A 17115-nucleotide genomic window follows, 5' to 3' on the forward strand; every position below is an offset into this window, starting at 1 on the left:
CACCCCCAAGTGACTTTACCTTTCGTTTCCCTTTAAATGTTTTAAAAGAATGTTAAGGTGAGAATAAGATTTCTGCCTGGAATCCTAACAGCAGAGGTATCTAACACAACTGTAACTGCCGTCCAAAAGACGCTGTTTCAATCCTGTCCTGTTTACATGAGCTGACGACCAATCGGTGTAGAATTCAGAATGTCAGAATGAACTAATACAATCTAATCTAATACAATACAATCATTGTCATTTCAGTCTGACACTCAGGTTTCACATTTAGTACTTTTTTTTTTTAATTGGATTTGGACGCCAGAGGGAAATGATTGTTCATCAATGTATGTGAATGTTTATGCCACACGTAGAGGTCATTTTCCCCCCCTTTTCCATTTTTAAAGGAGAGCAGTATATTTAATTTAAATCTGTAGTAAATAATTCATATTTAATACAATAAACTACTGTTTTTTTCCCTTTTTTATGTAAAATGCCCACACTGCATGTAAATACAATGTGCTTTTGGGTGTAAATTGTAAAAAGGCTGAGTAATTGGAAGTAGGTTGTAATGAAAAAACACATTAATTTAACTTTTCTTATGTGTTTCTTTATTTTATATAGCAGATTTTATAATTGCTTCTTTAAATATGACCATACATGGACCAATTATATGAGCTTATTGAAGGCGGATTGATTTAATATCATCTGCTTGGTGCTTGTGTGAGTAGATCTGATGGGGTATTCAATGGTGCAACCAGACAACTGTGTCAGATTGGGGTATTTGGGGTGACTGGTTCCGTCAGCCCCCAGTGGGTGGGTCATCACCTCAAAGTAGACTGTGCTAAATGTAATAGATGTCATATAGACCTCAAGGCCCCACCACCCCAGCCATGTACATCCACCATCACAGACCCTCAGTCACCCCACCTGGGGATAATACATGTCACATAGGCCTATAGTAGAGATAAGAAACAACAGATGGATATTGTCATCGGCTTGGACCATTAGGCCTGGTCTATAATTAAAGAATCTCAAAAACAAAATGGGTAATTACCGCTACAAGGTATGTACACCTCCGGCTCTCCTGACTATGCTGCCCGCTTTAAACATAGCTTGAATTGGAATGAGATTGGAAAAGTAGTGGGGCATTCTAATTTGTAATGGTTTGGGGCAAACCAGGGTGTCAGGTTTATTTGGGTTTGGCTGGGGAAGATGTTGGGGAAAAACCCGGCCATGTTAAGCTCACCAAATAAGTTCCCCTCAGCCCCCATATTTTGAATAGATTCAATCCGCCCTAGTCAGTCAACAATATATAGACAAAACTGGCCTCTTTCTCCAAACCAAGGAAACTGAATAATTGAAGTAAAATTGGCAACCTAAAGCTTAATTATTGTAATGGCAATTGAGTCAATATTTCAGACTGTAGTAAATAACTGATTGTGTGGACAAATTGGGTAGGAACAATTCCACTCTTGCAATTGCTAAAAATGTGAACTTTTGCCACTTGCCTCTACTTCATGTATTGCTATAAGGGCGAAGACACATGGGGCAATTAGTAAGCATGACCTTTAAAAAACCACAGTGACAGAGTGCCGCCAGGGCTTCCCCATTGTCTGCTGGTTAAACTGTCATACGGCAAAAAGGGAAAGTTGTGCTCACCACTAAATTTTAAACCCTTAGGTGGGGTGATATGAGTCTTTGACCACAAAATTCATACAGAGACAAGAGATCCTATGCACTGACCCATTATCGATATATATAGGGGATTAAAACATTCTGTGCATTAAGCTACTAAAAATGCTCTCAGCTTCATCCATATTTTACAGAGGCCCAACATGTACTAAGCACAGTGACATACAGTATTAATAAGTCTGTACCTCCTAAGCCTCACACTGTTCTAACCCCCAATGATATGTTTATATAAGCTATATATCATTTATACAGCAATTATTATAGTTATACAGGTATGGGATCCCTTATCTGAAAACCCGTTATCCAGAAAGCTCCGAATAACGGAAAGCCCATCTCCCATAGACTCCATTTTAATCAAATGATTCAGAATTTTAAAACTGATTTTCTTTTTCTCTGTAATAATAAAACAGTACCTTGTGATTGATCCCAACTAAGATACAATTAATCCTTATTGGATGCAAAACAACCCTATTGGGTTTAATCAATGTTTTTTAGTAGGCTTAAGGTATGGAGATCCAAATTACGGAAATACCCCTTATCCGGAACATCCTTGGTCCCGAGCATTCTGGATAACGGGTCCTATACCTGCATAGTGATATTTTTTAATTTTTGAAGTCTCCCTCGAGGCTTCGGCACTGACCAAAATACCTGCCTCAGTCAAGATCAGTAACACTGGGCCCAGACATGACTTATTCCCTGCTTTGATTTCTTCAATATTAATATCACTTTTCACCCATTTCTCCCACCCCTGCCCCTTGATTGCACCTTCTCTTTTCAGTTACCCTTTTCCCTTGCACTACAAGTGTCCGTCATCTCTAACACTCCCTGGCAATACAATAAAAAGGCAAGAACACCAAAAAATATGTATTAAAGCTTTATTTATAAAATAGATGTTGTTTGTTTGTATTAAATTTTAGTCTAAAAGAAACCTGCCTATTTGCAAGTTGGTCCAGAGGAAGGCGAAAAACCACCATCTGAAGCCAGAGCCAATTTGCCTCAGAGGGGAAAAAATTCCTTCCTGACTCCCAAAAGGGCAATCGGACAAGTCCCTGGATCAACTTGTACTAAGGGTTTATGTCAGTGTGTATGTGAGGGGATTAGAGAGGAGGTGTCGCTGGCTCTACAGTGGGAGATTTGAAGTGTGTGAGGGTGGAACAGAAGATAAATGGAAGAGACTAGCTGAAGAGAAATAAGAGATTAGAATAAGGCAAAGAGCATGCTGGTTGAGGAGTAGACAAATAAAGGGAAGGCAGGTGGTGGAGCTAAAATTAAGAGAAGAGACCTTGGGTGGAGCTATGGTAATTTGAATCTAAGGTCTCACTGGTGGAGCTGTGGTGTTTAAAAAATGTGAATGCCACTGGTGAATCTGTACAAATCTGTGGTGAGTATCACTGTTGCTGTGGTTGTTTGAAATGAAGATATTAAAGGAAAGACATCATTGGTAGAGCAGTGGTAGTCTGAGATATGATGACAGATAATGATGACAGATCTACAGTTAGAAAAACAGATCTGAATGCAGATGTTAAAGGTAGAGACTGCTGGTGGAGTTACAGTTATTTAAAGAGGAGACGCCACTGTGGAGGAGCTGGGGCAGCTGCAAGGATAGTGTTGATGGAGCTAGAGATGCTAGAGGTGTGGTAGTCTGAGAAAAGATCTTAGTGGTAAAGGAGCAATAGAAGAAGGAGAGATGGTACTTTTCTCTGCAGATGTTCCTTTCTCCTTGGATGGTATACAGGAGACTCACCCTGGGCACTTGATGTTATTGGCCACAGGATCACACACAGGCAAAACCCTCCAGGGCCATTTTCTGAGCCTCCTTCTGTTCTAGTGATGTTTCAGTTGCACAGAAGTTACAGGCTCGCCGTAGATGTTCCATGGCCCAGCGAGGCCGTAGATGTTCCATGGCCCGCCGTAGAGGTTCCCTGGCCCGCTGTAGTTGTTCCCTGGCCCGCCGTAGCTGTTCCCTTGCCCGCCGTAGCTGTTCCCTTGCCCGCCGAAGCTGTTCCCTGGCCTGCCGTAGCTGTTCCCTGGCCCAGCTAACTGCTCTCAATCCTATATAGATAAATAAAATCACAGTAAGGAAAAAAATTAAAATGAATCCCTGGGACGGCCTTTCATCCAACTAGTCTGAACTACTAAACCCATTTCACTACAATTACCAGCAGATTTGACATGGCGGTTGTTCCATGATTCTACTACGAGTATGCTGTGTCTGCTACTGACTTGCAGCAAGCGAATTGGATGCAAATGTTGTTACTAGTGATGAGCGAATCTGTTCCGTTTCGCTTCACCGGAAAATTTGCAAATCTTTCAAAAGATCCGCGAAACGGCGAAAAATTCGCGAAACGGCAAAAATGTCTTGCGACAAAAAAATTTGTCGCCCGCGGCTATTATTTTGTTGCGCGGGTATTGTTTCATCGCCCGCGGCTATTATTTTGTCGCGCGGCTATTGTTTCGTCGCCCGCGGCTATTATTTTGTTGTGCGGCTATTGTTTCGTCGCCCGTGGCTATTGTTTCGTCGCCCCCGGCTATTGTTTTGTCGCACAGCTATTGTTTCGTCGCCCGCGGCTATTGTTTCGTCGCGCGGCTATTATTTTGTCGCCCGCGACTATTCTTTTTTGACGCCGGCGACAATTTTTGGACATGCGGCGAATTTTTCCGTGGCAACATTTTTCATCTGTTTCGCGAAACAATCCGCCAATGGCGAAACGCGAAAATTCGGCGCGAATCCATGCCTGGTGAAACTTTTCGCCCATCACTAGCTGTTACTATTGCTGCGCAGAATGAACTTCAGTTTACAAAAGCACCTACTAACTAGCGCATGTATTGCTGCAGGCGCAACAGTTGCTAGACTAATGGCAACGAACTAGCACTTGAGATTTATAACAGGAAAGCTGCAGAATAAAACTTATATGATTCAAAAGCAACATTATATTACATCATATTATTGTACTAAAATATAATAATAAGGTAAAGTACCCCTCTAAAGATGTTTATTATTCCTAGCACCACTATTACAATTCCAGCTCAAGCAGCTTCTCATTTTAGTAAGTTAAGTGATGTGATAATACAGCCATAACAAATATAATGGATTCCCTCACCTTGTTTGGCCGGCCGGTTCTGCACAGCCCGAAGGTGTTCCTCGATTTCAGCCCTGATGGTTTTCGCAGGGGGCAGTTCAGTAATGAACGGGTGCTGCAGGAGCTCTTCCGCACTCCATCTCCGGGAAGGATCCTTCTCAAGGCTCGACTCCAAGAAGGACACAAAAGTTTGAGACCTGGAAAAAGGAAAAGATTTGAGCAAGATAAACAGATGTATCGCTTTAATCGCTAATATGCCAAGGTGAGAGACACAGAGAGTTGCAGTATCAGCATCGCACAGTGACATGAGCTGGGAAGGACTCACCAGGTCCTTGATATGAGCCTCGGAGAGTCGTTGTTGATGATCAGGTCCGACACTAGTTCCTGATCGGCGTATGCTAAAAGTTAAAAACATATATATATATGAGTCCCTTCAAACATGAAGCTGAAGTATTGGGGCTTATTCGCTATTTCCACCATAATAGACATTTTGCTTTAGAATAATTATAACAAACAATACAGGTATGGGATCCCTTATCCGGAAACCCATTATCCAGAAAGTTCCGAATTACGGAATGGCCATCTCCCATAGACTCCATTATAAGCAAATAATTCTAATTTTTAAAAATGATTTCCTTTTTCCCTGTAATAATAAAACAGTACCTTGTACTTGATCCCAACTAAGATATAATTACCCCTTATTGGGGGCAGAACAGTCCTATTGGGTTTATTCAATATTTAAATGATTTTTAGCAGACTTAAGTTATGGAGATCCAAATTACGGAAAGATCCCTTATCCGGAAAAGCCCAGGTCCCGAGCATTCTGGATAATAGGTCCCATACCTGTACATAAAAAAACAAAAAATACTCCTGCACATAGAAACACATCCATGGCCTGGATTTCTGCATGTAACAAATGACTAAATAAAGGCTCTTTGCCAGACTGGGTAACAATTCCTTGGTTACAATGTACAGAAACCCACAATTGTTGTGATTCACTTACGTGTTTCTCCCTCGGCCATTTCGATGGCAGTGATTCCAAGGGACCAGATGTCACACTGGAAAAGAAGACACCAAAGAGCATTAGGATAGAATTGGGTTAGCGTATGATTTAGTTACTTGTTACCTGGGGGTTCCCAATGGCTTCATGTTTAGCACTCATGTAACTGAATTGGCCTTTACTGAATGCAGCACCCATTTGTGCAGACACATAAATGCCATTGGGTCCTCCTACTGCTTCTACAACATACTTTGGTGTCGAATTCTGGTTCCCTGTCCCTCCTCCTAAAGGCCTCGGGCGCCATCCAGTGCGCAGTCCCATCGGTCTGCTTGCACTTCCCTGTCTGTGGGTCCAGGTCCCAGCAGAGTCCAAAATCGACTGAAATGACAGAATAAATATATAAATGGAAAATGAATTCATTTTAAGGGCAATAAGATAGAAACCTGTATCATGATACCCTCTGTACTTTATATCCACAGAAGCTTCCCCCCATCCATTCATCTTACAACTATAAGTTTTACTCACTGAGTTTGATGTTCCCCTTCTCGGTGAGCATCACGTTGGGGCTCTTGATGTCCCTGTGAACGGCCCGGTGGTGGTGAATGTGGTTGAGAGCCTGGGGAGATTGAGATGTAGGTTATAAGAATATAACAGACATTTGGTTAAATATTCCTAACAAAGAGCGTGTAACACAATGTAGGATAATGTAAAGCAAAATAATAGAAGAGTCTTTAAGGAGTGAATCCAAGTTTACCTTCAATACCTCCCTGCAGACATAGCCAATCCAGGTCTCCTTCAGGGATTGGCCTTCGGTGCTGTCGATCAGGTCGTACAGGGAGCCGCCGCTGCAGTACTCAAGGACAAGCTGCAATAGGAAGGAATGATTTCAGGCCGTGTATGTATTTTATCGCCTCCAATGGAGATCTCTTTGGCACATAAGGGATGAATGTGATGCAACAAACAATTTCTTACCTCCAGATACTCCGATGACTCCTCGTTTGGAGCAGGGTGGTAATAAGCTCCATAGTAAGAGGCGATGTTCCTGTGCCTGCTGAACTTCAGGAGAAAGCTTACCTCTCGGCAGACTGACTCCTCATCCTGGAGAGGAAAAATAGAAATCCTTTAGCTCACATAGGCAGCCACACAATAGGGATGATATGGAGAAAGGAACTATAAAGAAACCTTACCCGAGTGATGTTGGCCATCTTGACGGCTACCTTACCTCTGCGATGGTGATGGCCCTGTAACACACACAGAAAGGTGTAACTGACATTCAGTATTAGCTGGAAATATCAAGACTCATATTGGGAACAAACTGACAGAAATATTGAGTTATTAAGGAATGTAATCATGTGCATAGCAGGGATAGTGATAGCACTTTCAACTTGCTTTCAGCTCCCCCTGCTCTCTAGGAATTTGGTTGGTCCCTTACCATGAACACGGCTCCAGTGCCGCCCTCTCCGATTTGCATCTCCTTGGTCAGCCGACCATCAGGAGGCTGGGAAAAACAGATAAATAGAATTAACAGGGGATTTTATTGATAACATAATATTCCACGAGGTAAAAAATATGTATTAACTACAATGGGGGCAGATAGGAAGGAGAGGGACTTTTGGGAAGGAGGGGCATGAGAAACACATGAGAGACAGAGGCAATTGGCAGGTGTGAGGTTCATAAAACTGGGGGGGTATCACCAAACCAACACCCAAATTCCATGCTCTAGCAGTCCCTACAGGGTGTTGGTCATGTATGTCACCCTCTTTCCTACTCACCTTATAAATTTCGGAGAGGCGTCCGAATTCAGCTGTTCGCTGAGGGAAAATGAAAAGATTCTGTTAGTTTAAAGGGACATTATTAGGCCCAACACTTGCTGAGTAACAAAATGGTACTACCCCTTGTGGAACATGCCCTTCCCCCAAAGTTATTACTCAGTAAGAGATAGGATACTCAGTAAGTAACAGATAGGAACAGTGGTGTAATTAGAAGTTACTGGGCCCCATAGCAAGTCACTTTAGGGCCCTCTAAACCTTGGGAATGAGACTGTTTTCAAGAACCAACTTATTAGTCTTTGCCCCACTGTGCCCCCTACACCCCCTGGGCCCCCAGCAGTCACAGGGTCTCCTTTCTCTATAGTTACACCCCTGGATATTAAAGAACTGTCTGATAAAGTGTCTGATTCTGGGATAAATTGGCCCCATATAGAACCAGATATTTATTCAGGCTCATTAAAGAGCCCCATATGGGCAGAACACTGCTCTGTGTGTCACTAAATGGGTTAACATTCTATTCTTTACACCAAAACCCTTGAGTCAAATGAAATCCATAGCAGAAGCCTTACCTTCCTCCGGGGGGCGCAGAATGGCATTGCGCCCTAGTGGTTTTGCTCTTAAAAGAGCAGTTGGGTTTAAAAAAAAAAAAAAATCAGCTGATATCAATGGAAGATGTTTTTTCCAAAGAAAAGCTGAAAATTTCAGGAAAATCACTGAAAATCGCTCTGAAAAAGCTTTGAAATCGCTTTGAAATCGCTCAGAAATCGCTTTGTCGCACAATTTCACTGTATGGGGGGACAGAAATGAAAAGATATAAGTTCCATGGTCCGGCCCTCTCTGCTATACAGATCAGGATACACTGCATTATATTCACATTATTCCCTCCCTGACCAATCCTTTCATTTTACAAAAAAAAAAACCTGATATTTATTCTCTATGATATTTTCATTCAAATTTCTGAAATCTGATTTCTGTGTAATGTGACATTATTTCAGGTTAGCAAAAATCATGCTGCTGGCTTCTGCAGCAATAACGGCATTAAAGGTGAAGTTCCCCTTTAAATTATGGTGAAACAGGTTGCAGCATTTCCCTGTATTTGGCACCATCCTTCCTTCTATTAGAACATAATGCCCAGTCCCTGCTGATGAAAAACAGCCTTACAGCCCAATGTTATCACCACCATATAACTAAGGCCCAATGGTGGGAGAGCTGATAAGGATGCTGGGAGTTGTAGTTCAGCAGCAGCTTGGGGGCCACATGTTGGATAATACTGGGAGTATTTTATCCCTTAGGTCAGGAAAAAACTGGCATAGACACCTGCCCTGTTATACTACAATTCCCAGTTTCCAAAGTTACCCAGTGCCGTCATGCCTGGCAGTATACATATGGCAGCACCCAGGGGTAAGGAACACACACATATATATATACATAGCACCCAGGGGTAAGGAACACACATATATATATACATAGCACCCAGGGTAAGGAACACACATATATATACATAGCACCCAGGGGTAAGAAACGGCTGACAGTGGCAGATGCAGCCCAGTAACCACTAAAAAATCTATGCCATGTTGTACTGACCCCCTGCTTGTGTTTCTTAGTTCAGAAGGCAGCTGCAAAGGCTTTCAGGGCATGCTGGGAGCTGTAGTTCTGTGCTAAATAACTATGGACAAAGCTCCAGGCAGAGCGGAATTCCTAGGAAACTAATAGCTGTGCCTATAAACTGATGCTGGATAGAGAGGGGACATGCTGATCTGTCCCATCTAAATCTAACAGTCTGTTATAGGGGTCAGATCTTTCGTTCATTTAAACCTCCCCGGCTTTGCATTACTGTAGCTTTTGGGGTTTCCCATGAGAATGGACACAGTTGAAGCAGGGAAGGCATTTCTTATTAGCAACCCCCAGCATGCACCTTTGGGTACCAGCATACGCCAACAGTGATTGGTGGGGCTCCCCTGTGGGAGATCATGGCTACATAACATAAAGCTCTCAGATGTTACTAGGCATCATCACCCCCCCCCCTTCACTTGCACCAGTCCAGGTGATGATATCATTACTAGCATAGGATACTGAGATTCTGACTGTTTAACAGGATGTACCAATACATGGGTAGGGGGATTTCAACTTGCACAGAAGGGAAATAGCAATAATGGCAGCTCTCAGAGCAGAGGGGATCCCATAAAAAGGAAGGGAGAGGATTACAGGTACTTGTTTTGGATTTCATGAAAGAGAACAGTAGTTGGATTGGGAATGATGGAGCACATTAATGTATCCCCTGTATGAGTGTCTGTATGCTCCACCCACCTCTATAGTAAAGATTAATATACCTAAATGGGTTGCAGCCAAACACATTTGAGTTTAAGATTTTACCTATGACTGGCTACCAAGATCCAACATGTATATAAATAATGCTGAGCTGAATGGGACCCTAGCAACCACAGGACAAGGGCCACAAGCTGCAGGTCTGATAGGGGATGATGGGAGTTGTAGGTCAGAAACAGTTACAGGACTACAGGCTGAAAGACTTGATAGTGGATGCTGAGAGTTCAGACAAGCAATGGCTGCCTGTCATTAACTGCCTCAGACAGCATCAGTGGCCCATTAATGCCTGCAAAATGGCAACTCTGAAACTTTATGCTTAAAAGCTTTTTAAAGAAGGCAGTTTTATGTACAAAGTAAGAAACAGAGAAAGAAATATGAATATTAAGAGCATTGGAGGCAGAACCTGAACACCAAGTGGCCAACTGTCATCCCAAACACTGTCAGACTTTGCCCTTAATAATTTCCAAACTTGTTTTAATAAAAAGCAAAATTAAAAACAACATAAATATTAATATTAGAAGAGGAATCTGAATCCCAAATGTTATTTTATGCTTTTTGTATTTATTCTGAGAGGTCTGTAGCCTCCCTGCTCCCCTATTTATTCCCCCAACCGCTACTCTCCAATAGTCCTGTTTTATATGTATGTATTTATGTATTAAATTTGAAAAATTCTATGCAAACCCAAGGCTAATATCCCAGGCGCTACCTAGTGATGCAATTGAATACCAATTTTCTGCATTTATGTCATTATTTTCCTAAAATGTTCCCCCCAGCGTGTGGCACGCTCCACTTACCTCTGATCCCAGAAATGAAAGTGAGAAAAGCCGTTAATAACGGACACTCTAGCAACCAAATGACAGTTAAAACGGTTAAACTTAAGGGCATCACAATGGTTCAGTCACACATCAGACTTATGGCAGTGCCACAGTGACAGTTGGTGGCTGTGAAATAGCAGCTTTGAGACTTGTAGCTTAAAATCATACAAACCAGACACTTTTAAATACAGTGTGACTTACAGTAAGCAATGGGAATATCAATATATTAGAAGAATGTGGATACCAAATGTTATTCTATATACTTCCATGTATCTATGCTGAGAGGTTTGTAGGCTCATTGTTCCCCAATTCTTCCTACCAACCCAGCCCTCATAATAGAGTTTTATATTTATTAAATAAAAGAATATGTGTAAAACCAAAGCTAATACCCCAGATGCCTATTTCATTTCTGCCATTATTCGTCTCCAGCGATGAGTTCTCCCACCTGGGCTGAACATTTCCATCTTTCTCGTACCCCTGAGCAGAAACATAAAATTATAGACACCATTGGATACCCCTGTTTTAATCACAGGGATATTAGAGTTACAGTAAAGAGAAATAAACCATTTTATATTTATGGTTGTGGTCGATTATTTATTTTCCTATTAAACAGACCAACTACTGTAAGGTTACACTTTGCAACACGCTTTCATCTGGCATATTAGTAGAAGTTGCCATATTGCTTGCCACTTTGCTTGCCGGGAAAGTGTTTATTCACAGCTACATTCCTGGTGCTCTTACATACATTACTAAATTTGATAGGGAGCAATATCTATTGTAACTGTGGGTATTTTGCCCCTGAATGGTCGTGAGATAATAAATAACACCAGAGTTGGTTCAGAGTCCACCTGCCAGCATCTGAGTGTCTGTACAGCCCTATAGGGGTACATGAGACACAGTCATGGGCAGTGCCCCCAGCTTAAGGGGCTAAGGATTAAAAGCACATATACATGTACAGTAGAAGTGCCACCATGTAGGTATTTTGCCTGCCTGGCTGCTAACAGTTACCCTCTATGTCACTGTCATTAATAGGGAAGAAAGATAACACAGACAGGAAGGCTTTGTTCCTCCACCAATTACAAAGAGATGCAAAATTTGGAGTAAATGCTGGGGGTAACTCTGTATTTGCAGGTTTATACATAGGCACATTAGAGCTTTAATACATGGAATTACCATGTATTAACCAAAGGGCAGTGTTAATTACCATAACATTTGCCTGATATGCCTCACTTAAAAGTAGTGTTTTAATAAATACATTTTTAAGTGTTTTTACACACTATTGGAGATTGACATTTGTTTTTAATCAACATTGTGCATTAATTTTTTTGCTGTACGACATTTTTTTATGCGCATGACAATTTTTTGTCGTGTGGTGGATTATAAAAAGATTTGCAAAATTTTCAACAAAGCGAAACAGGACAGATTCGCCCATCACTAATATCAACCAATCAGATTTTTGTTTTCACTATTCAACCACCAATTGACTGAAAAAATGCAGTCACTGATACGTTGCTACAGGTTATTGCCACATGCACATTTGCCTGGTACTTATAAATGAGCCCCCACAAGTTGTGTGTATTCGTTGTTCTAAGCCTCTATACTGAATGTGTATTTGCACGTTGTATAAAGTCACCTCACTAGATTTACTATAGCAGCAGATCACAGGGCCAAAGACGATTTAAACCAAACATGCAAAACTCATTAGAAGTGATGGTTGTTTGACTGCTTAAATGGCACCCAAGTCTCCATGATTTCATAAATATCCTTATTTTATTGTGCCATAGAAAATGTATTAAAAGCCATGTCTTTCAGTTTTCTTTGAAATAGGTCTGAATCTTTGATTTTCTTTGACCTTCTTAGTATTCTTGAGTTCTCACTGTGTGGATACTGGTTGGGTTTAGTAGGGCTCATTGGAAATCTCATGTAAGCAGAGCTGCTATGATGTACAAATAGGATGGGAACATTGTTTTGAACTGAGTCTGACTGAGAGTTGGGGAAGGTAAGAGATGGGGACTGATGGCCACAATCAATTGGTGATTGATGCCACTAGGATGAAAGCTTGCAGGTTGGGTGCTGAGGAATAGGCCTTGAGGGCACAGAGAGGCAAGAAGGTGGGCTACGGGCGCAGTGCTGCTCAGTGATGCGGATGGTGGTTACAAGAGTATAGCTGGCTGTCCTCCAATGGGTAAGCCTCCTTCCAGATGTGCATGTAGGGCATTGTGGGTCAGGCTGCCATGTGGAAGGGTGATTAGAAAGTGTGGGTTGTATATAAGCTGCTGCCCCATGTGCAGTCTCCATTCCTTTCCCGATGAGCAGATTCAAAACGCTGCACCTGCCAAACAACAGGGGAAAAGGTCTTTTACATTCCATATCCAGGGAACAGCAAGAGGTTCTATTCATATGCAGAGATGGGTACTATGGGAAAGAAATAAATACTGGCACAACCTGACCAATTGCTAATGCTTTTAGCAGAATTAGGTAGTGTTTAAATTAAATCTCCACCTTTATTACATCTTCAATATAACTGCCTTCACTACACTACAGATGGTCCCTTTGCCTCAGGCATATTTTCCCAGGGCAAAGGTAAATGAGCCCCATTACCATTCAGGACTGGGAAATGTATGGTTCTGTGCACAGAATCCAGACCAGCGGTGTTTAACTATCTCCATTAAGCATCTTGCCCACAAGCCTCCAGGTTGGCCAACTCTGATCATGAACATTTGCAGCACCCCTTCTGCACAGTGATATGTTAGGGGTTGTTATTTGCTGCCTATAACCTGGACAGGCGACCTGTAAAATGGCTTCATGGATTCTGTATACGTAGTAATAACACTGCGCTAAAAGTAGGTAATAAATAAAATCAGCTGCAACACAAATAGTGGATGCAATAGTCCACTGATAAATAATCATGGATTCTGTGACGTCTGCTGCTCTACAGACTTGGCAACCCTATGGTTGTACTCAGCAAACACACATAGGAACATATCTGGCTAGCATACTGGAACGCATTTTGGGAAATGTATGAAGCCAAAAGGCAAAGAGCACTGCCCATTATTTGATTTTTAGTGCAAAACAAAAGGCACAGGAGATTTGTGCTGCACATAAATAAGTGAATATTAAAAACTAAACATTGATTCCATCTCCTGTAAAATGATGACATTGACGTGAAAAAAAAACGTGATTAGCTAAAGTATTATCGCATGGGTTAAGTCGCATATCGCGTGCGTTAAATAGCGTGCAACCGACTGCGTTAATTTTACCGCATTGCATTAATTCTTGCGCAGAAATAATACTAACGCATGATTCACAAACACTTAGACGCGCTAAATATCGCATTAGTCTGTGCGAAAATTAACAACTACTTGAGGCAGGCGGTAATTATAGAAAAGTACAGTTCATGAGCTTTTGGCAACACAATATGGACTTTGCAGTGGGATTTATTCAAGTCTGTGTTTGCCCTAGAGTGATGCAGCCTCCAGTTTGCAGTGAAATGGTCATTTTCAAAAAAAGTAGTTTTACGAACGTAATGGTGCGTATGGCTAATATGGCGTGCGCGTGATAAGTAGCGCGCTGCGCTAATTAGCGCACTTTGCGTCAAATAAGACGCGATAACATTTTTAACGCATGCTATAAATAGCTCTCGTTTTATCGCACTTTAGTGAATCAACCCTAATGATCATTATATATAAATATATAAAAGGTCAAAATAAAAAGGTTAATGCTCTTCTTTTTGGACATCCAATTGAAACTAGGGGAAAGGAGATTATAAATGCAGAGTTACAGCAGGATCAATCCCCTAAGTTTGCTGATCGCTTATAGAGAAAGTCAGCAAGACACTATGGCAGCACCGTTAATCCCATATACTCAGCATAATTCTGCATTCCATTTTCAAATTTCACACTCACTGCTACAGCGCCAATCAGCCCGGTGCAGCTAAAAATGCAGCTTTAACTGTGGGTCAGTTACATGTTTGACCCCCTGCTGGGGGCCATGGGCTCCTGAAGAATGACCAAACACTGTAAAGTCATTTAAAATAAAGTGCAACTTAGAAAACTGTATTACTGTGCAATATTATTAGTTGCATTGATTTCTTACTGCCGCCAGCACTGGTGATTTTAGTTTTTAATGGCTCCAGAGAATTAAACACATCTCAAATGAGAAGCCTGATAACATGTCAGTAACAGTAGGGGTTACCGAACTGTGGGCCGGGGCTCCTCACTGAGCAGTTTCTTTTGCTAAACCAGAATGCACATATAGCAAATAAAGCAGCAGCACAGAATTACCTTTCTCGTGCCAATGTACATGGACTGGGTGCGGGAGTGGGTTCTATTAATCACCTGCCACTTATCCACTACACGCTGCTCTCTCATTTGTGATGGCACGACAAACCAGAAACCCACTAGTGAGAAGGACTAGTATCGCATGAAAATAGTCTTCGCGACTTAAATAACGCAAACAGCATCGCGTCTAAATTAACGCAAATATCCTTTTAGTGAATTATGCATTAAGACGCGAAAAATAAGACGATGATCATTATATCTAAAAATATAAAAGGTCAAAATAAAAAGGTTAATGCTCTTCATTTTGGACATCCAATTGAAACTAGGGGAAAGGCAATTATGTGGTCAGTACAGGAAGGGTTTCTCCACTGTCAGGCCACTCACAGTCTGGAACAAACTAACAAGAGAGGAGGTAATGAGTGATTTGGGATTTACTGGTGAGACTCTGAGGTCTTTGAATGCCTTCAAAATGATGAACACAAGGTTAAGGTATACCAATAATTTCTCTGAGTGCTTGCTTATTGATTGCAGCTTCTACCACAAATTAATTTAATTAATAATTATTATATCATTACTACTAATACAACTAAATAATAATTATTGTGTCCAGTACCATTTGCTTCCATTAATGGAAGATGCAAGCAATGGGGAGCTCTAAGGCACAGAAATGAGTTCTAATGGGTCAGATTCAATGTGACAGATGATTTCCTTCTATTAAATGCAAGCCTGATTAATATTTCCTGTAAATGATGTGTAGTATTTTGAGATTAAATAAGAGATATTGCTAGTGAGGAATGGTTTTACCTTTATTTGATGCGTGATGAGAGTTAAAGAGGCAATTTTCTATCCTGATGGAGTCCGAGACTGTTCTGATTGGAATCTCTAACAAAGCTGCTCTTAAATGGGTTGTCCTGCCCTGCAGAATCAGATCATGAGGAGCCATTCGCATTTCACAGTGTCACAGCCACTCTCTGGCTCAGCGTCGGATATGCTGCAAGTGACTGGGCAACCTGCTGTTAGGGCCGGGGTGCCAGAGGGTAACAACGCTGCTACACAGAAAAGAATGTTAAATAGTAGTAGGAGACTTTCTTATATTTGTTCTGTGACATATCAAGGGGTAGGGATTAACACTTTTATTCTTGCATTGACTTTATTCCTAAAGCAGTCTATATATATATATATATATATATATAATTATTTAGGTATTTTAGTCTGATGCAGACACTTCCTATAGGGAGCACTTCCGTAAAGAAGTGGTAGATTCAGGGTGAGTTATTTAGTAACTCATCTCTACATTTGGCAATTTTTAATTAAAGGCTAAAGCAGAGAAAGTGATTGTTGAGAGCAGCTTCCCACTGACAGCAATGGCAAGGGCTGCAAGTAACCCATGGCTCATAGCTGTCACCCTATATCCAGCACAATGGGGTGAGGGGTACAAACTGGCTACAACCCTCTCACCTCCCATAGGCCCACCATGTGTAATAATCAGTCTCCATGAGGACAGCAGGGGATGAGGCCTATGGGAAACACCAGATAATGGATTTATAAATGCAGAGTTACAGCAGAATCAATCCCCTCAGTTTGCTGATCGCTTATAGAGAAAGACAGCAAGACACTATGGCAGCACCGTTAATCCCATATACTCAGCACAATTCTGCATTCCATTTTGAAATTTCACACTCACTGCTACAGCGCCAATCAGCCCGGTGCAGCTAAAAATGCAGCTTTAACTGTGGGTCAGTTACATGTTTGACCTCCTGCTGGGGGCCATGGGCTCCTGAAGAATGGCCAAACACTGTAAAGTCATTTAAACTAAAGTACAACTTAGAAAACCATATCACTGTGCAATATTATTAGTTGCATTGGTTTCTTACTCCCCTCAGCACTGGTGATTTTAGTTTTTAATGGCTCCAGAGAATGAAACACATAACATGTCCCAGTAACAGTGGGGGTTACCGAACTGTGGGCCGGGGCTCCTCACTGAGCAGTTTCTTTTGCTAAACCAGAATGCACATATAGCAAATAAAGCAGCAGCACAGAATTACCTTTCTCGTGCCAATGTACATGGACTGGGTGCGGGTTCTACTAATCACCTGCCACTTATCCACTACACGCTGCTCTCTCATTTGTAACAAACCGGAAACCCACTAGTGAGAAGGAAAAGGAATGAGC

General features: G+C 41.6%; 1 protein-coding gene and 1 long non-coding RNA gene across 2 annotated transcripts; one reads left to right on the forward strand and one right to left on the reverse strand.

Annotated features, from left to right (window-relative positions):
• Positions 1-6186: 6186 nt before the first annotated feature.
• LOC116410321 (serine/threonine-protein kinase mig-15-like) lies at positions 6187-7656 on the reverse strand. Its single transcript, XM_031900573.1, has 4 exons — positions 6942-7656; positions 6727-6852; positions 6509-6619; positions 6187-6370 (listed from the first exon to the last, which is right to left on the reverse strand). The coding sequence occupies exons 1-4, from the start codon at positions 6957-6959 to the stop codon at positions 6272-6274; spliced, it is 354 nt and encodes a 117-aa protein (XP_031756433.1). The 5' UTR covers positions 6960-7656; the 3' UTR covers positions 6187-6271.
• On the forward strand, positions 6367-6767 carry LOC116410322. Its single transcript, XR_004222290.1, has 3 exons — positions 6367-6386; positions 6528-6649; positions 6733-6767. It is a non-coding gene; the product is annotated as an uncharacterized LOC116410322 (long non-coding RNA).
• Positions 7657-17115: the final 9459 nt, after the last annotated feature.

Source organism: Xenopus tropicalis, chromosome 4, assembly GCF_000004195.4.
Source record: "Xenopus tropicalis strain Nigerian chromosome 4, UCB_Xtro_10.0, whole genome shotgun sequence".
In the NCBI taxonomy this organism is placed as follows: Eukaryota; Metazoa; Chordata; class Amphibia; order Anura; family Pipidae; genus Xenopus; species Xenopus tropicalis.